Source organism: Sinocyclocheilus grahami, unplaced genomic scaffold, assembly GCF_001515645.1.
Source record: "Sinocyclocheilus grahami isolate Dianchi unplaced genomic scaffold, SAMN03320097.WGS_v1.1 scaffold681.1, whole genome shotgun sequence".
Taxonomy (NCBI): domain Eukaryota; kingdom Metazoa; phylum Chordata; class Actinopteri; order Cypriniformes; family Cyprinidae; genus Sinocyclocheilus; species Sinocyclocheilus grahami.
In genome coordinates, this window is record NW_015505860.1 from 218846 (window position 1) to 239505 (window position 20660).

A 20660-nucleotide genomic window follows, 5' to 3' on the forward strand; every position below is an offset into this window, starting at 1 on the left:
TGTACTCTCAATCATATTAGAAAAGGAATAAACCACCCCCTTCAATCCGGTAAATATACAAAGTATCAAAAACAAAATTGAACAACGCAAACATTGAAAATAATCTTCACCAGTGTCTAAGGTTTCCCATATTTAAAATGAAGTAAAAAAAAAAAAAAACTGAACTGTACAAGAAGTCATATGAAAACATTACATTTTAATCCAAAATACAAAGTATGAAACTGTTGAAGTATATGTAAATAGTAATATATTTTAAGGCTCATTTCCATTCACACATTTCTGCTGCGGTGTTCGACTTATTCTCAAAGCCTCTAGCTGCTTGGCTTTCATCCAGCCATCTCTAGACAGTGTGTTCTGCCCGTGACTTAATGAGAGCAGCCTAAAACAGAACCCAATTTAGTATTTAATTGGCTTATAATGGATAACCTAACTAGATTAGCTGTGAAAGCACAATTCAGAACTCACCTCGCAACATCCAGCAGCCTATGGAGGTCTTCCGCAGACATACTCTGAGGGTCATCTTTTCGCATCTCTACAAAGTCCTCTTCTACTGCCTACAGTTCAAGAGCGCCAAGCACGAGACAAAACATTTCATCATGATGAACAGAATCATATTGACATTTTTTTTTCTCCACATGAGTTTTGGTTCCTTGCCACTGTCACCTTTGGTTTGGGGTTTAAAAGAAACTTAATATTCAGCAATATTATCAGTCTGACTGCACCGACTAAATTGGAACGAAATTGTGCTGGATAATGACAATTGTCTTCTGTAGAGCTGCATTATAACTGAATTGAGTTCTAGGGCTGGGCGATATAGCTAAAAAAATGTATCAACGATACAATGTTTCATATCGTTCGGTATGGATAATTATTGACATTCTTTTTTAAACAAACTTTAAAGATTTTAACCAAACATTTTTTAAAACAGTAATAGAATTTTTTTTTTTTTACATTTAACCACTTTTTAAATTAACTCAATTTGAGACAAACAACAAATATTTTTTTGTTTTAACAGTCAAACACAAAATAAAAATTAAACAAATATCTAATTTCTAATGTTTTATATGCAGATTAAATAGGTTAAACATTAAATTGTCAACGCAAGGAAATAACGGTCTATAAAAAAATGTGCATTATATCTAAATGAACTCATATAAATCAAATATAATTTCGTAAGTTGCATAAACAATTATGAACAAAACAGCGTCGCGTATTTATGCATTGCTAAATACAAAGAGCCGAATCACCCATCACACAGATTGCCTTTAAAAACATGAGACGCAGTGAAAAGGAATAAACCTCCACAAATTTGTGACGTGTTTTCTAAAAGTTTTAACTTTGCATGGCTTTCTATACATCTCTTGTGTGACGTGAGTGCAGCAGTCTTGTCCGTCTAGAAAACGTGTTGAATATGCGTTCTGTGTGAATGGCTTGCTTTGGTTTTAACCTAAAGATCTTCTCTGCATTGAGCTTCTATATTTCTCAAATATTTTGAATGAATAACGCAGCGACTGCACGTCTCGTGGACTAGAACGAGTTTAAAACATTAAACTACAACATCACTTACATCATCATCACTGCATCTCGTGCTCCACTGAAGACGCTCCCTGACGCACACCTAACATTCGATTATACTATTTTTGCATTCAAATGCAAATGTTTATTTTAAATTTGACTAATATTCATTTTTTTTATTCACAATCTCCTCATCACAGGCAGGCACAGCACTCATGTTCGTGTTTGTGTGTGCTGTCTGCGTCACTCGTAGCACGTGCCTATATCGAACATTTTTTATATCATTATCGAAGAAGGTGTACCGCCGATAAATATCGATACCGTTTTATCGCCCAGGCCTATTGAGTTAATTTCATAATTTATGAAGTCTGCAACACTGAACTGAATCAACACTGAACTGTTGATCTGCATCTTCTGTATTAGTCTTGTTTCATAATTTGATTAACTTTGCACTATTACTGAACTAAACTGAATCAACACTGAATTGACTTAAGCTGAATCTTGTGTAGAGCTGCTTTATAGATTAAATTGTATTCATTTCACAGCTGAAGAGCTTTGCAACATTACAACTTATTTTCTTATTACTGTGAAGCTACTTTGAAACGATCTGTACTGTACAAAGCACTATAAAAATAAAGATGACTTGACAAAATCCTGACCTTTGTGATCTCATCTGAAATGGTGTAGTTCACAGCACGTGCCACACTCAGATAGATGCGATACTTGTTGAGCTGAGATGGAACCTGCGCCACCTGCACAGCGCTCAGGTACTCCTCCAGGTTAGGTGGGTTCAGGGTGGGCCGCAGGTGAACCTGACAGTCAGACTGAGAAAGCAAAGAAGAAAATCTTTGCAAGGACTCATTTAAAAGTTGCACTTTATAATGTGCCCATTTGTCAGAAGCCATTAAGGAATCATGAAACTACTTCTAATAAACCTTCAGTGCCTTTTTAAACTTTGTAAAAAACGGTGAATCTGAGTTTTGTGCCATTAAATAAGTGGCCTGTCCTGGCCTCTCCCTCTAATGTCCTTGTGTAGAGTTGCCGCCATGGCAACTAGAGAGCTGACATACAGGAATAGCACAGCACATTCCACAGGCTGTTAGCATCACGGCAAAGCCACGATTAGAGCCCAGCCAGGGAGCTGACGACAACCCTGTGGACTGTAATGGAAATATTAGGCTGTCTTTAAAACTGCCGATGGAAACAACTCCCATGGGAGAGGCATTCAACCCAAGTCATTTTCACCTGTTGGAAATTAAGATGCCGGTCTTTCTAATTCGGCCAAATACATGTGGGTAATATTTTAATAATAAAACACTGAAGAGACTCAGGCCTGATGTTCTTACCGGGAGGAGCGATCGGCCCTCGGATGTGATAAGTACGTTAATATTGCAGGAGAATTCCATCTGGTGGTAGTTGAAGTCGTAATCAACCTTCTGCCAAGAGATCAGGTTCCCCAGCGCGGTGATATTTCGCACACCTACACCCAGGACAGACAGTACACAAGGCGTTGTGTCTCTATGAACAACTTGTAAGATAAATACAACGATTGAACAACACAGAGCAATACAGTCTGAAAGGAAATGCATGATGCTGCAGAAAAGGATGTTTACTCTTCCTTTAGGCACACAACTATCTCTGCCAGAGATTAGATAAATGTACTGATATGAACAGAATGTCTTAATTGTAAAGTTGAGTTTAGTTAGGACTGCTCTATGCCTGCTCAAAATTCACAATGCTGCATAAAAGCCAGATTAAATTAAGCCTGCTCTGACCCACCTCATCGCAATATCAAAGTATCAAAATACACAATTGTAACTGCTGTGTAAATGCATTTATGCCACTTCTGAGCAGCATGAAACAGTCTGTGCAGAGACACCTAAATGCCACTTCAGAAGCACTTTAAAAAAAAAAAAGATTGCTAATAATACATAAATGTCAAAACCACAAGCAGCCACTTCCTGACAAACACTAGACTTACTGCTCAAATGGTAGAGTCCAAAAGTGAGAGATCACCATTTCTCAAAATGAACACGGAGTACAAACCTTTTACATTACAAATGATTTAATCAGCAATTCACTTAACAATCAGAGTTAAAAGTCGAACTGAAATATGAACATGAATTTCAGAAGGTCTCTCTTTTGCCAATGACAAGCTAGATGAACTCCACAGGTTTGTGAAAATTCTAAAACCTGTGGATCATGTTCTCCAGCATGATATGAGAATGATCCATAGCTCATCTAGAGCTTCAATGGAAGCAAGAACCTCTATGTACAAAGTGTCGCATGATCAATGTCACATATTTCCTTTGGGTTTACCTAGAAATAGTGCAGAACATTTCACATTAATTTTACATGAATGTTTATAACAGTTTATTACCACATTCACAGATTTGTACATGCACTTATTTTTATCAATCCAAATGAACCAAATCTGATTTCAGATTCTGAACATTCTGTTTCTGAAAGTTCCTCTAAACTTTGCAATCTAATTCACACATTTATTTAAATGTGTATTAAGATCTACAGCACCCCTTTCAACAAAATCTAAATTTCATTCGGATTGAACTCAAATGGATAAAGGTGTTTAGATCAAGACGTTTCAGACTGACTCCGACATGATTATGATTAAAAAAGCTTATTAGTTTGCATGTAAATGTAGCCAAAGTGGTGTCAGACTTTTGGACTCCTACTGTACATCTAGTCAGCAAGGTACTTTTCCCAGCGATAATCAGTGCTCTCACCTGTGGCATCCAGTTGGCCCTGCTCCAGCTGTGTCTCATCCAGAAACAATGACGTGTTATTGGCCAGCTGAAGAGTCCCACTCAGCAGGCGGTTAGCCGTGTAATCTTTCCGGGGCACCATCCTCTGGTTGTTCATGTTATGCAGGCTCATGCATAGCCGGTATGACTAGCAAGAAAGGGGCATTAAGTTTCAAAGTAGAAGTAATGGCAACTATTACTATTGAAGTAATACAACTTGAAGATTTATAAAAGCTCAATCTAGATGACTTACAGATGGCACAAGCTGTTGGATGACCTTGTAGAGATGCTCAGTGAATGGAGAGCTGTGAGGACAGCCACTGAGATTCAAGGTAAATTTTCCCAAAGGAAGAACATCCTGTCTGCTGTATCTACAATAAAAACACAGTGCAAACCTTATGATGTGTAGTCTGAAGGACTATGTTTGTGTATGAAACGTCACTCTCTTTGAAGTGGAAAATTATCTCAAAACATGTGGCAAATAGGTGACATAGGACTTCCCACACAATGCCACAAAAGCAATATTGATACTTGAATTTGTGCTATAACTTAAATAGGGACGCATGTTATGAAAAGGTATCAACCGTAGTCGTTCTTCAGACATTCAACAAAGCCACTCAATGAGAAAATGAGAGACGTACACATTGGAGATGAGATGAAGTATGAGGTACTCTGCAGCGAGTGAATCCCCCAACAGGACATGTGTGAGGTAGGTGAGCAGCTCTGCTCTGATTGAAGCCAGTTCCCCAAGAACACTGCTTAAATCTGAAGACAGCATTCACAGACATACAACATCAGCAACTGTTTGAACAGTAGGGCTGACATGATACAAAAGTTCAATAGTTTGCTGCCAGTTTGATTCTAAATAACTCTGATACCAAAGCTTAAAAAACAAAACTATTTTTTTAAATGTTCTTTTTAATATTTCATAAGAAATGTATTAGTACTTACTACTTGTACAAATAAATAGTCAACAATTAAGAACTAAGATTTTCTTATTTTAATCTTCATGACAATATTTTTGATTAATAATAATGACATAATTGGACAGTGGCAGGTGTTGTTAATGTTAACTAAAACTATTACAAATAATTCTCATTTACTGAAACAAAGCTGAAATAAAATTATACAAACAAATGAAAAAAAAAAGAATAAAAAAAAAGACAAATGAAAATTTTAAATGTTGCCTTGGCAACTAAGTTGATAAAGTAATAAAGTAATAAAATTACTACAGTTGAAATAACTAAATTAATTAAAAACTAGTATTTAACAAGTATATAAACTAAAGCTAAATTAAAATTTGAAAAAAATATATGGTAACACTTAAAGCCTTTATGTATAATGCCTTATAAAGGGTTATTAAAGGTTATAATGCATTATAATTATTCATAATGTGTGTTGTAATACATATCTTGTCATAAATAAGTATAACCGAATTTAAAATGCAGTGTAACAATGACTTGATAAGTGTTATAATGTATTAACTGTTGTTACAATTATTCATGAGATTGTACAATGCATTATAAGGTGCATTACAAGGCATAATTAATGCATAATTTAATGCATAATTAATGCAACTACTTTTATCATGCATTATTCATAAAGGCTTTAAGTAAAGCGTTACCAAATATATAAATGACAAATTAACATAAAATCACTAAAACTTAAAATGAAAACTGAATATATAATAAAAATTCAAATAAAAAGATCCTTATCACAGATCCTTAAAGGAACACTCCACTATTTTTGAAAATAGGCTCATTTTCCAACTCCAACATTTTCCAAGTTTTACCGTTTTTGAATCCATTCAGCCGATCTTCGGGTCTGGAGGTAGCACTTTTAGCTGCAGGTTAGTATAGATCATTGAATCTGATTAGACCGTTAGCATCTCGCTCAAAAATGACCAAAGAGTTTCTATATTTTTCCTATTTAAAACTTGACTCTTCTGTAGTTACATTGTGTACTAAGACCGACGGAAAATGAAAAGTTGCTATTTTCTAGGCCGAAATGGCTAGGAACTATACTCTCATTTTGGCGTAATAATAAAAGGAACTTTGCTTGCCTTCCGTTGGAAGTTATCTAACTGGGGACTATTTTCATTTTCTGTCGGTCTTAGTACACGATGTAACTACAGAAAAGGAACTTTGCTTGCCTTCCGTTGGAAGTTATCTATTATCTATTGAAGGACTATTTTCATTTTCTGTCGGTCTTAGTACACGATGTAACTACAGAAGAGTCAAGTTTTAAATAGGAAAAATATAGAAACTCTTTGGTCATTTTTGAGTGAGATGCTAACGGTCTAATCAGATTCAATGATCTATGCTAAGCTACAGCTAAAAGTGCTACCACCAGACCCGGAGATCGGCTGAATGGATTTGAAAATGGTAAAACTCAACTGTTTAACTCTAGGGGAGTTGGAAAATTTGCCTATTTTCAAAAATAGTGGAGTGTTCCTTTAAGAGTAATTTCTTACAGTTGCCGTTATTCTCCGAGACACTAGAGGGCAGTAGAGGGTTATTGTGCACTAGAGGCTGGGCATACAGCATATGCAGTCGTGGTACGAGGGATGCTGGTGGGCTGTGAACTTTTTGCTCCTCCACAGTCTCCATGCCTTCTGTGGGGTCCAGCAGCGAAGACGCCTCTCTGAAGACATGAAACAAACAATATATTACAGTTTAACTATACAAAAGCCCTTATAGCAATTACAACCATCCAAAAATGATGCTCAGATTACCTCTCATCTGCAATCACGCTCAAGGCAGGGTCCACAGAAAGGATGCCAAATACTTCCAACATGTCATTCAGTTTGAAACTGTCCCAATCCTCATATACCTGCCAATTACAGAGGATGGCCGAGTTACATGGCTGTCTGTGTAGGTGGGGAACAATTCAGTGGAGCGAACCATCATATTATTGCAAAGAAATTAAAACGTTAACATGTGCCTGCTCAAGACAACTTGATTATAGTGTTAGTCTAAAAAGTGTGCATTAAAAATGACAATCTATGAAAAAAAACAATTTAATTGAGAGTGTGTCAAGATGATGGTTTAAGATGAAAGAACAGTTAAACCTTAACAAGACAGGCTGGGCCCTTTTCTCCAGGCAAAGGGAAGTTGAGGTCCAGACTGGATGTGCAGTGTGATGGAGACGAGTCATGGCTGGGAGCTTCTGTCTCCTGACGCTTCGGCTCAATGTTGCCATGAGACTCTGCAGAGCTCTGAGCTCCTGTTCGAGACAAATGTAAATCAATTTGAATCTTGAACATATGACAGATAAAAGAACAAATCTTGAACAAATCTAAGAATCTAAACTAATCTAATCTTGAACAAATGATGGATGGAAAAAAATGTCTACACACTCACTGGAACTGCAGTCTTCAGACTGATGAACTTTATTTTTCCTTCTTACCGTGACTACCATCTTTCATCTTCTGTGTAGGTGGGGAACAATTCAGTGAAGCGAACCATCATATTATTGCAAAGAAATTAAAACGTTAACATGTGCCTGCTCAAGACAACTTGATTATAGTGTTAGTCTAAAAAGTGTGCATTAAAAATGACAATCTATGAAAAAAAACAATTTAATTGAGAGTGTGTCAAGATGATGGTTTAAGATTAGGGATGCACGATATATCGGCCACCATATCGGTATCGGCCCATATCGGCTCATTTTTTCTGTTATCGGTATCGGCCTGATAAGAAAATTTGGCCGATATCTTAAAGCCGATAAATAATGCATTATTTCCTTCAGAGACACTTCAGATGCGCGCTGTTCGTTTGCAGTGGGAGAGTAAAAATATTTTTAAAACGTACACCGTTCAAACTAGGCTGCTTATGTTGAAGTGTTTGGGATGTGGCTTTTAATGATGAGACCTTTTTTGTAATCAGGCTCTCAAAAAGTATATAACAATTTGGATATAGATTTATCGGCCAACATATCGGTTATCGGCTTTCAAAAATAAAGAATAATCGGTTATCGGTATCGGCCAAAATTTTCATATCGGTGCATCCCTATTTAAGATGAAAGAACAGTTAAACCTTAACAAGACAGGCTGGGCCCTTTTCTCCAGGCAAAGGGAAGTTGAGGTCCAGACTGGATGTGCAGTGTGATGGAGACGAGTCATGGCTGGGAGCTTCTGTCTCCTGACGCTTCGGCTCAATGTTGCCATGAGACTCTGCAGAGCTCTGAGCTCCTGTTCGAGACAAATGTAAATCAATTTGAATCTTGAACATATGACAGATAAAAGAACAAATCTTGAACAAATCTAAGAATCTAAACTAATCTAATCTTGAACAAATGATGGATGGAAAAAAATGTCTACACACTCACTGGAACTGCAGTCTTCAGACTGATGAACTTTATTTTTCCTTCTTACCGTGACTACCATCTTTCATCTGTTGGGGCTGTGTGTCCATCTCATCGTCCTCTTCATAGCTGCGCTTATGCCTGTTTGGGACATAGGAAGTGGAGGGCACCACTCGTGCCTGACTGGTTCCTGCGAAGCTGTTCTGAGCCGTTAAAGATAGCTTAACTTTCATATTGGTCAATAAGAAAAAGGGAAACCAGCAATCACATGCTGTGTAAACTTATTTGAAGTGGAAACAAGACCATTTCTGGGTCTATGTGAAGGATATTTCCTTAACCCATTGAGATTCTCCTGGGATGGGGACACAATAAAAGGTCTGTCTCTCTGAAGTAACTGTGTTTCTTGAGTTGAAGTCCACCTGCTGATATAAAGTTCAGTTGTTTGTCTATTTAACCCTTATATTATGCTGCAGGTCATTACATTTTTGAATACAAGTTAACCTATGATGTTCTTCTTGACATTCTGTGACTTTCTCATTTGGGGTTATGAAAATGCCTGCAAATGTTGGTACAAAATTTCTATTACAATTATGATATTGTGGGTCAACGTTAAAGACAGCTGCACAGACCCGACATAAAAACTTTTTTTTTTGCTAATTTCTCAGCTACCCTTTGAGAGTATTTACATTTATGCATTTGGCAGATGTTTCTTTTCGAAGAAACTTTAAGTAATAGTGTTTATAATATATTCACATTTTATAAACAAATAAATGTTTAAAAAATATTTGTTACCGTTTTAAAAATCTCATGTTTAGTTTTTTTATAATGTGTGAAAAGTATTAATGTTAGATGTTTGCCGTTTTACCTGTTGCTTGTAGTTTGTTTTCATATTGTGATGTTTAGTTAATTGCATTTAATCAAATAAGGGTCAATATGACCCCGACATACATCAAAAGTGTACCCCGGTTTTGAACTTAATAGAAACATGCTTTTAACACACCTATAAAAGTTTGATCTGAAATAAATATGATACAACTTCTCCAGACCTAGCATTTAAATACACTGGTGTATGTTTACATGATAACAAGCCAAATATGTACTCACCCCACCCTCTGTGATATCTTTGTATTTTCCACATTTAACCTGCTGTGAGTAAGGACAAGTTTAGAAATTATTCAACCAGAATTTTTATCTCAAAACACCCAAAGGTGGAAAACCAGCTGCTTTTGTTAAAAACAAAAACCAATCAAAAATACCTAGGCAAATGCGTTTCTATTACACAGGTTTAGAAATACTTACTTTAGAGTTTGATGTGGGATCATTCATCTCATAAACACCCATGAAAAATTCTGGATCAAACATATCCTGGACCATGCACCGAAATTTCACGAGGCTATTAGGCTTCAGGTAGTGCAGGGGAACATCATTCAGAGATGGAACCTGGAAAAACCAGAAAAAGAATGACCTCTCACTAAAACCATTATTTTTCTGGTTAATAATTAAGACAATCACCACAGCCCCATGTTTAACTGCGCACAGCTGTAAAAAATAACATGCTAGATAACGCCCAAGCCAGTTTTTATGGCAAAAGAACCGGTTTATTGCATGATATTGATGTCATCTGTCAAAACAAAGCACTCCTCATATCCACTATCCTAAACATAAGCACAGTTTCATTTATTTCTGCAAGAATACCGCATAAAGCCATTCATGTGACATCTTAATACTTAAAATGTCAGAGGAAATAAGATTTGAACAGCTAACGTTACCCATGAATGAGTGTCGTTTAGTTTCAGTTTCTCTTTGAAATACTCCACAACTTTCTTCTCCCAGTCTGGACAGGAGATACTCTGCGCTGTAGGACCACAAAGACACCTTTTAGAAAAGTAATTCATACACGGTTATTCACAGTGTAATGCAGGCTACTACACGGAAACTGATTTACAAAGCGTAGTAAATCATGACGATCACATGCTCCTCTCTTGAACTACATGCATTAGTATCAAAAAGTATCTTTTGACTGCTGCGTCTTACCAAACAGCCCATCAACAATACCCAGTGGGCTATTGATCCAGTCATGAACCGTAGGCATCGCTGCGGGATTTTGAAACACACAAAATGTAAAACGACTACTCCTTTGACTCGTACTATAACAAGCACGTTTCAGAGTTCAGCAGCGCACAATGCACCGTGGCGGGAAAATTGCGTCATAAAAACTAGCATGTGACCACGGCGCATGTTCGTTCTTCGCTGTGCCGTCCTGAGAAGTCTAGACGGTACTAGTTCACCGAAATGTACAATGGCTCTAACAAACAATGTAGTAAATAGTAAAAAAAAAACATCTTCTACAAACAATATATATATACATTTCTATATGAATTTATAAATAAATGTATCATTATTATTATTATTATTAAGTTATACGAAATTGTAATACGTTAGTAATATTATATTCATAGTAAATTATGTGTGTTCAAGTATCAAAATTATTGATCTAAAGAGGTTTTTTTTTTACATTTGACATTTATTGAACTATTCGTGTAAGAAGTACATGTTTGTACATATTTGAAGTTCAAATTGATTAGTGCTTGAAAGTGAAAGTGCTTTTATTTTCTAGCATCACAACTGAAAAACGAAAGAAATCGCACTATCGATGTTGTGTGTCGTTGATTACTGGTGCCTTGGTACGTCAACGTCACGCAAACCTGTATATCATGTAGCAGACGTCAGAGCAGTTGACCGTAAGAGCCTTTCAGACGATCAATGAAGTGAAAATCTGTGAAAACCCTGAGAGCCCCTTTATCTCTCTACCGTGACGAACCAGGAAGTGCTGCCTGTTCCGAGTGGAGGACAAGCTACGTGTAATATTTGATTGAAAATGGCTGATAGGAAAGCCAATAACATCCCCAGCAGCAGCGCAAATCTGCTGTTTTCAGCGGAGCCGGAGTTCAACTTCAGCCTGCCGTTCATACCTGTGAGTCAGGCCACCGGCCCGGCGGTTTTATCCGGAGGTGAGCTTAGAAAGAAAGTCTTCAAATGAGCTGCTTTAGTGGCTAGTGATGTTAGCTTTCCTCTGTTTTCAGCTCAGAGGTCTTTGCTCTTTATGATAATTAGCTCATGCTTTCTGTTAGATTATTTGACTCTGATATCCAGGAAAAATAAACCTGCATTTTTACTTTGGTCAAATATTTTAAGAATTTTGTATTGATTTTATTAGCTTGATTAGTGAAGTAGAACAGTTGACTTTTTAAATATACATTTATATACGTGGCAAAGTATGTCCTAAAAGGTAGCAGTGTCAAATTATCAAAGTTATGAGATTACATTGTCACTCGCTAACCCCAAAACCACCTGTCATCAAGTCAAGTCAAGTCACCTTTATTTATATAGCGCTTTTAACAATACAGATTGTGACCAAGCAACTGAGCAGCATTAATTAGGAAAATAGTGTCAATAATGCAAAATGACAATAGTAAACACTCATTTTTCAGTTAAAGACAGTTCATCATTGAATTCAGTGATGTCAACATCCAGCTCAGTTTAAATAATATCTTTGCAATGCGATCGGACAGGTAGGATCTAAACCAAAACTTAATTTAATCAAACCGTAACTTAATTTAAATTACATAGAATATTGTAAAAACACAGAAATATCAAATGTATCTTTTAAAGAACCATTACTGCTATTTCCTGACAAAAGGAGGAGGTTCATACCATATCGCCATAACAAAAAAAAGCTTCCTCGTTATAAAAACTTTATACAATCAAAAAATATCAATGTCATTCTTATCTTGAAGCTTTTCATATTTCACTTGTGATGACTTTAAAAACATCACAAACGCCTGACTATATTTCAAACTAATTTTCTTTGCATTTCTTTGTCATCCTCTGTGAAGATGATGTCAGTGAAGTTGGAGAAGAAGACAGTTTTCTTGGTCAGACATCATCAGCAGCTCCTCAAGCCTCCCCGTTCAGTTATTTTTCCAACACCACTAACAGCAGCGACCCGTTTGCATCTATAGGGCAGCAGCCATGCCCGCCTCCAGCCTCCAGCCCATCGCCTGCATCCATTGCAGCTAGCCTGCCTCTAAACCCACCAATATCTCACATGAACCCCGTTCAGCAGTATGGCAGTGTTATTAATCAAATCCCTGTGGGTACATACACTCATCCACCTAATGCACCGACTCCGCCTCCTCCTACCCAGAGCTCCCAGCAGTCCTATAATCCATACCGTCACACGGCTGTCAGTAGCAAAGCTAATCCGTACCTCATGGCTCCTGAATTACAGCATCAGCCCCCCAGCCAAACACCCCAGCATCTAAACCCCTATTCTCAGGCCACACCTGCTCCCTCGTTCCAGACTCCACACACAGCGTTCACCAAGGTTGGTCATGTAATGTCATATTTGTCTTTTAATCACTATGCGCTTAAATTTATAGGTGCAAACTAGAGGGATTTTACTGGCTCTGTCATATTTGAAATATCGTCTGCTGCCACAGTCTATGGAGACTGACTTCAGATACAATCTTGAGGATGCATTATATATTCTACCATATCGGATATCTGTACATTTAAATGATTAGACTTTTTTATTTTTTGTATCATTTTATAATTTATTTATATTGGATAGTACTGGATTTTTAATTGTTCCTGCTAATTTCATGCTTTGCTATCAATACAGTGTTATTTTAGTATTTTATAGTATTCATTAATATTTTAAATTAGGTTCTTATATTTTAAGTTTTCATCGTAGTTTGTTTTAGTAATTTTGTTGTTCTTTTGGACATTTTTTTAGCTTTGGTTTTTTATTTTATCTCTTTATATATATATATATAATATATATATATATATATATAGCTTTATTTCAATTACCGAAAACATTATTTTATAGTTTTAGTTAATAACAGTGGTACAATACAATGTTGTGATAGCTAAATTCATTTATTATTGAACATTTAAAATGTAGTTTTTTTTTTTAGTTGAGTTATTAGTAATATTTATTTATACATTTTTAGTTATATATATATACAGCTTTATTTCAATTACCGAAAACATTATTTTATAGTTTTAGTTAATAACAGTGGTACAATACAATGTTGTGATAGCTAAATTCATTTATTATTGAACATTTAAAATGTAGGTTTTTTTTTAGTTGAGTTATTAGTAATATTTATTTATACATTTTTAGTTTGGAATATTTTATTTTTTTAGACAGAATAGAATTTTGTCAGCTGTAACAAAATAATCAGATCAGATTTATATAAATTATAATTGTAATATTAGTGCAACCCTATATAAATATATATATAATAAAAAATGCCAGTTCAAGCGATGTCTTTTTAGTGTCTTTATAAGCATGTTTAGGAAAACTGGCATACTTTGTAACAGTTTTAAAAAGGACTTGTACTTTGTCCATATAGTGATTTTGCTATTTTTCAGCCTCCCCCAACACAGATTCCACCACCCCCTACAACGGCCAACATGACTGGACCATTAGTCCCTTCCAACTCAATGGTGCCATATGCTTACAATGTTTATGAACCTGTTCAACCTCACTGGTTCTACTGCAAACAAGTGGAGTCAAAGATGGTCTGGCTTCCCTTTAGTATTCTGGATTCCATTTGCTTGGAAGAAACGTTCAACTCTGGTAAGACAGGAAGTGTTTTCATCAAACCCACTTACATTAGCAGGAATAATTGTACAAGGCTCTTCCAATATTTTGGTATTAGCTTTCTGGCTTTTGATGTATGAAGCCAGCTGTTTACTTTTACGATATCTTAAGTTGAGTAATGTTAGGCTAAATGGAACTGCCTCTGTCACTGTAATTGAATTTGTTTGAGATTAACTGGATTGTGTTTTTCCATGTATGCCAAGAGCATGTGGCCACTCTTAGTCTTTTTCACAACTGAAGTCTGTTGCTTCAGTTCAGCCAGATCCAGAAAATGTGATTGTGTGTACGGACGGAGGACGCTATGACGTGCAGCTGTATGACCGCTCACGGACTGCCGTGTACTGGGAGGAAGAGCCCACTGAGGTCCGCCGCTGTACCTGGTTCTACAAAGGAGACACAGACAGTCGCTTCATCCCCTATTCAGAAGAATTCAGTGAGAAGCTGGAGGTTTGTGCTCCTCTATATATTTTTCTCATCAGTATTCACAATACTGACTATCAGGATGCCATTTTAACTGCTCAATGTTATGTATGTTAAACAGGCAGAATATAAGAAGGCTGTTACCACTAATCAGTGGCACCGCCGACTGGAATTCCCTTCTGGTGAGACCATCGTAATGCACAATCCAAAGGTAAAATGATGAAATGCTTTTAGCAAGAAAAGACTCTAAATAGTAAACAGTGTTTCTGTAGCATAAATCTGATTGGTTCCTCCTCAGGTGATTGTGCAGTTTCAGCCATCTGCCATGCCTGATGAGTGGGGCACGACACAGGACGGTCAGACCCGACCTCGGATTGTCAAGAGAGGTGTGGACGATGATCATGATGAAGTTCCTGATGGTAAATGCATCTTTTTGACCTCGGAGTTCTTGTTTTTTGACTTTATCCTGGCAAACTGAGCGATTTGTTCTGCTGTTTCTCACTTTGAAGTCCCCCAGATTTCAAAATGTTTCAAAACGCAAACTGTCAAACAGTCCACAACGTCAAAATGATTAGGTATTATTTAAAGGAGAGTGCATAACATGCCAGAATCATAGAGGAATGTTGTGTTTTCTTGTCTAGGTGAGATGCCTCAGGTGGATCATGTGGTGTTTATGGTGCATGGCATAGGCCCCGTCTGTGACCTGAGGTTTAGGAGCATGGTGGAGTGTGGTATGTTACACCAATTTAGACTCCAGATGAATACTCAATTGTCTTTTCAGTTCAAAGTCAGTTATAAAGTCACAATTTAGGCCAGTTGTTTTAGTAGAAACAAATCCTACTGTTTCTATGTGAATTCTTAGACAATATATATTGCGCTTCAGTCAAACTCTGTGTTTGTGTTCACAGTGGATGACTTCCGCAGTGTGTCCCTGAAGTTGTTGCAGAGTCATTTCACGAAGGCGCGTGATGATCATCTGATTAGTCGTGTGGAGTTTTTGCCTGTGCACTGGCACACGGCTCTGCACGGTGATGCTACAGGGGTTGACCGGTAGAGACACGACATTCAGCCACATTCAAGAGGAGTCTTATTTGAATTCTGTATATGAGGCCTAAAACTAGTGTTTCCATTTTTGCTTTTGCTGTTTCTTTTGTACTGAACCTTCAGCCACCAATGTGTAATTTAAATAGAACTAAACATATATTATATTTATATTCAAAGTAATATTCAGTAAAGATCCTTTGATAAATTGATAGTAAAGGTATTTATAATGTTATGGAAGATTTCTTTTGTTCTTTCTATTCATTAAAGAATCTTGAAAAAATATATCACAATTTCCCCAAAAATATTAAGCACCACAACCATTTTCAACAGTGAAATAAGATGTTTCTTGTGCAGCAAATCGGCATATTAGAATGAGTTCTGAAGGATCATGTGATACTGACTGGAATAAATGGAGTAAATATAGACTGGAGTAAAATTCAATGCAAATTCAGCTTTGCCATAATGATAATTTATTAAATAAAAAAATCAGTCATTTAAAAATAGTAATAATGTTTTACATTTTTTACTATTTTTGATCAAATAAATGCCTTGGTGGGCTTAAGAGAATTCTTTAAAAAAACATGAAAAAACCCCAAACTTTTGAATGGAAGTATAATTATAAAATACACTATCCTGTATTAAATTTGCTTATCCCTCTGTGGAAAAACAATGAAAATTTGTTGGTCCGAAAATTGAGGAACTCTTTCTTAAGAAACTTGTTTTGTTGAGGTTACTGAATTTTTTTTGTTTTTTCTTTCCTCTTGGTGCTGCTTTGAAATGCTCTTGAAATCTTCATACTGTTTTGCCTAAATTCATGTTGTCTGTATTATCAGTCACATCATCTTGTTTTATATATTTTTAACAAAACATATTTCTGTCTTTTATGTTTTCAATCATCTAGGAGGATAAAGAAGATTACTCTGCCCAGCACAGGTCGTTTGCGTCACTTCACTAATGAAACCCTCTTAGATGTTCTCTTCTACAACAGCCCAACCTACTGCCAGACCATTATGGACACCGTGGCTTTTGAGATCAACCGCTTACATTCATTGTTCATGCAAAGAAACCCAGACTTCAAAGGCAGAGTGTCCGTGGCTGGACACAGCTTGGGTGAGAATCCTTTGCTTTTACATGCTTTAACTCTAGTTCAAGGTTTATCATTTAAGACCATGAATCAAAGTAATGCTCTGTTAGACGTCTGTTAGGGCACAATGATAGTGTGTAAAAAAAACAACATGCACTAGAATTGATATTGTTTTTTTACAGTTTTCTTTCAATTTGTTATTTCCCCTAACCTGTAGGCTCTTTGATACTTTTTGATCTGCTGTCCAATCAGAAGACCGGCTCACCTTCAGCAGGTCCAGTGACCAATGGAAATGCTCTGCCTAATGTGAAACAGGTATCAGTACATTTTGATTGAAGATAACCATAAAATGCTCAACATATGACATGTTCTGTTTTATGGCATCCCAGGAACACACAGCCTTTATCTGTGGGTGTTTAAAGGGATCCTATTATGCTCTTTTACAAAGTCTTGATTTTGTTTTGGGGGTGTACTAGATCAGGCTCTCATACTAGGTTGTTCGAAAAACACATTATTTTTCACATATTTTACATTATTACAACACCTCTCTCCTCAGTCTGGCATGAACGGCTCGAATAGTTCCTGTATCAAATGAAGGCCTGCCTTCTGAAATACGAAATGTGCTGTGATTGGTTAGCTGGGCCAGTGCGTTTTGTGATTGGCAGCACTCGGCGCCTGGTTGAGAAATGACAAGCCCCTTAACATAGCCGCCTGCGAGCTTCAGTGTAAATATTGCGTCAATATCAAATCAATTTGAGCGCGATTTAAACCCGGATGATTGTAACCACTCTAAGTTCATCTGCCTTGTGAAAACTAGCGCGTCTCCGACATAGTGATAACACTCGTTGCCTTCTCTAGTGCAGCTCAACCAGCTCTCGTCCCATTCGTCGATATTTGTGATATCACAAATCCCGGAAAATATGCGTTGTAGTCCAAACGGGTCGTTCGTTGTAGTTTTTGAAAAGTGATTTCTGTTAAATAAAATGTCCTTTTGAATTGGACTTTGAGCTTTGTAACTTTGCAGATCTTTTTTATGCTCAAACAGCAACATGACAAACTAACTAAAGTTGAAAAAGCATAATAGGACCCCTTTAAGATGACTTCTAAACTTTATTTGAATATTGTTTAATTGCTGTAGGTAAGTCCCGTCATCCAGGCCAATGAAGTGCTTACTGTAGTGGCTGCTGAGGAAGAGTCTAAAGAGGAAGAAGAGGAGATTGGCAACCTGTCATCAGTTCTGGAGAAGTTGGGGTTGTCTGAATATCTGCGCACCTTTGAAACTGAGAAGATTGATGTTGAGTCTCTGGTGAGAGCATTTAAATTATTATTATTTTTTTAACATTGTTTTGTTTTTTTAAACAGAATCAGTAACTCATCACGGCTATTTCTCCTTCTATGTTGCAGCTGATGTGCACAATAGATGATCTGAAGGAAATGAGTATTCCTCTGGGGCCACGTAAAAAACTTGCCAATTTTGTCAAAGAGAAGTCTGCAAAACAGGCATATTTTCAATTGTCTTTAAATTGCATCTGGCAGTGTTTGCACTTTTTATTTGTCCAGTTTCATGTGACACTTTTGTTTCATGGCAGGCGGCCCGAAAGGCTGTGAAAGAGAAGACTGTAGAAAAAGAGGAACCAAAAGAGACCCAACTTCCCGTTCAGACAGAGCCCACACCGGATTCTGCCATCAGCAAACTGCCAGCAGGAAGGACCATGTCCTCAATCCATGTGGATTACAACTATTTTGAAATAGGCACAGGGCAGGTAAAGCTCGAACATACACCATCCCAAATTGCTCTATGGATCAAGATGATTGAATGAAGGTATCTTGTCAGAACCTGATTGTGGATCTGATATGTGAACATGCTCTGCAATCTTGGATGTTCCTCTCCAGGTGTCGGTGGTATATCATGCTCTGGACTTTGAACCGGTGAATTTCTTTGCTCTCGGTTCTCCAATCGGGATGTTTCTGACAGTGCGTGGGGTGGAGAAAATCGAAGAGTCTTACCAGCTTCCCACCTGCAAAGGGTTCTTCAATATCTACCATCCAGTAAGTGGTGTCTTAGCTTGTCTACTGTTTATCTACAATGGCATCCAATCTTTTGGAAACAAAAATGGTTTAGGACTAAAGTGTCAGTGTAAATGAATAAAGATGAACACCACAATTTTAAACTTAAACATTCTCACTGTTAGCTATGTATCTAATGCATTAATGTTATTGTGCACTCAGCTGGATCCAGTTGCATACAGAATTGAACCCATGATCTTACCTGACATTGAGCTGGAGCCGGTTTTGATCCCTCACCATAAAGGGAGAAAGAGGCTTCATCTTGGTATGTAATAGACCATTTCTGTGCATTTCATGCATTTTTAAAATTATTCTAGAAATATTTTATTTTAAATAAATAATTTAATTAATAATAGCAATTTAAATAATATATATATTATTTAAATAATAATACATATTTAAATATATCATTTAAGAAATTATATTTTTAAAAATGAAATAGTAAATTATCCAGGCACAATTGTCCAGGAATTTTTTTTTTCTTGTGTTGATAAAGCAAAACACAATCAACAATCATTTTAAATAAGCATATTAAGCAATGTCATAATTATAATGAAATGCATACATTTTCTTGTTGTTTTTTTTGTGGGGGAGTGTGATTATTTATTTATTTTGTGCGTGTGTCTTGTGTCCAGAATTAAAAGAGAGTTTATCCAGGATGGGCTCGGACATAAAGCAAGGCTTCATCAGCTCTCTGAAGAGTGCTTGGCAGACTCTGAATGAGTTTGCCCGGGCTCACACCTCATCTGCTCAACTGCATGAACAGCTCGCCATGGTCGCCAGTCAAATCAAAGCAGAAGAGGAAAAGCAGCAAGGGGAAGGTAAGTTAACCACAGTGAATATCCTCTTACCCTTATCCGTTTCATCATTTCAATGTGCACACTTCAGCTCCAGCTCAATCAAAATCTGAATCTCACTGTTTGTTTGCAGAGGAGGATGAGAGTCCTGAACCTCAGAAGGAAGAGACACAAGTAAAAGTGGGCATGCTGAATGGAGGAAAACGGATTGACTACGTCCTGCAAGAGAAACCCATCGAGAGCTTCAATGAATACCTGTTTGCACTCCAAAGTCATCTGTGTTACTGGTATGTGATGTTCCTTAACAATATCATTATGTAATTGCATTGTCATGTTGTGTTTTACAAACAGAATCTTTTGTCTCTTTCCTCAGGGAATCTGAAGATACAGCTCTGCTTCTCCTCAAGGAAATTTACAAGACCATGAACATACTTCCAGATCAGGCAGTGCATTGATGTGATGCTCATTAAAACTCTTCGGCCATCAGAAATCACATTACTTTGAAGATAAAAGAATATTTTAAACTGTTTTCAACTCGGACTGTCTTGATTTTATTTTATATGGTTGTAGTCTATATTAAAATGAATACACTTGTATTATTCCATGTGTCTTAAATTAAGAAATTAAAGTCAAATAGTGGATTTCAATACCACAATGGTTTAAAATGGCATTTTTATAGCTTATAGAGCTGGGAATGTTTGAGTGCAATTATAAATGGTATTAACAAAACCTTTATCTATAGTTAGTAAAGGAATAACTATGCGGTTTGAAAACTACAACCAACAAGTTATAATAAACTGAACTATTAGTAGCTATTGTGTTGCTCTGGCTTTTTAGATCAGTTATCTTCTGTATATATTGGGATATTTAAACAATTTTTATATTTACTGGCACATAGAATTTGCTTCCAAAACAAAAATGTATGACATACTGGGGATTCAAATAGCAGGTCTACATTTCAAGGTTCACACTGCTGCACCACATCACTGCTT

General features: G+C 36.7%; 2 protein-coding genes across 3 annotated transcripts; one reads left to right on the plus strand and one right to left on the minus strand.

The window, feature by feature from the left end:
- Positions 1–55: 55 nt before the first annotated feature.
- Positions 56–10824, minus strand: LOC107559330 (mini-chromosome maintenance complex-binding protein). Of its 2 annotated transcripts, none has more exons than XM_016243108.1 (16): positions 10617–10824; positions 10352–10437; positions 9882–10022; positions 9687–9728; positions 8912–9001; positions 8653–8782; positions 8315–8469; positions 7012–7109; positions 6751–6920; positions 4919–5042; positions 4531–4648; positions 4260–4425; positions 2862–2995; positions 2175–2339; positions 466–554; positions 56–379 (listed from the first exon to the last, which is right to left on the minus strand). In XM_016243108.1, exons 1-16 carry the CDS (start codon positions 10672–10674, stop codon positions 253–255), a joined length of 1893 nt encoding a protein of 630 aa, XP_016098594.1. In that variant the 5' UTR covers positions 10675–10824; the 3' UTR covers positions 56–252. The 2 variants fall into 2 exon arrangements, with proteins under 2 accessions (XP_016098594.1, XP_016098593.1); XM_016243107.1 differs by having other exon boundaries at positions 8912–9004; positions 10617–10823.
- Positions 10825–11396: 572 nt separating this feature from the next.
- On the plus strand, positions 11397–20469 carry LOC107559331 (SEC23-interacting protein). The gene is made up of 18 exons (XM_016243109.1): positions 11397–11593; positions 12479–12969; positions 14025–14232; positions 14510–14703; positions 14798–14887; positions 14975–15095; positions 15318–15407; positions 15585–15726; positions 16622–16830; positions 17022–17119; positions 17943–18110; positions 18209–18304; positions 18394–18567; positions 18698–18853; positions 19034–19136; positions 19507–19692; positions 19802–19955; positions 20042–20469. Exons 1-18 carry the CDS (start codon positions 11461–11463, stop codon positions 20121–20123), a joined length of 2895 nt encoding a protein of 964 aa, XP_016098595.1. The 5' UTR covers positions 11397–11460; the 3' UTR covers positions 20124–20469.
- Positions 20470–20660: the final 191 nt, after the last annotated feature.

Bases quoted from the DNA above. Each gene is read 5' to 3' on its own strand.
- LOC107559330 (XM_016243107.1), bottom strand. From the start codon at position 10,674: ATGCCTACGGTTCATGACTGGATCAATAGCCCACTGGGTATTGTTGAT. The intron at 10,023-10,351 runs GTAACGTTAGCT...TGGTTTTTCCAG, and splicing joins TAAACGACACTCATTCATGG to GTTCCATCTCTGAATGATGT. The intron at 2,996-4,259 runs GTGAGAGCACTG...TCCTGGGTGTAG, and splicing joins GGGCCAACTGGATGCCACAG to GTGTGCGAAATATCACCGCG.
- LOC107559331 (XM_016243109.1), top strand. From the start codon at position 11,461: ATGGCTGATAGGAAAGCCAATAACATCCCCAGCAGCAGCGCAAATCTG. The intron at 18,568-18,697 runs GTAAAGCTCGAA...GTTCCTCTCCAG, and splicing joins TTGAAATAGGCACAGGGCAG to GTGTCGGTGGTATATCATGC. The intron at 18,854-19,033 runs GTAAGTGGTGTC...TTGTGCACTCAG, and splicing joins TCTTCAATATCTACCATCCA to CTGGATCCAGTTGCATACAG.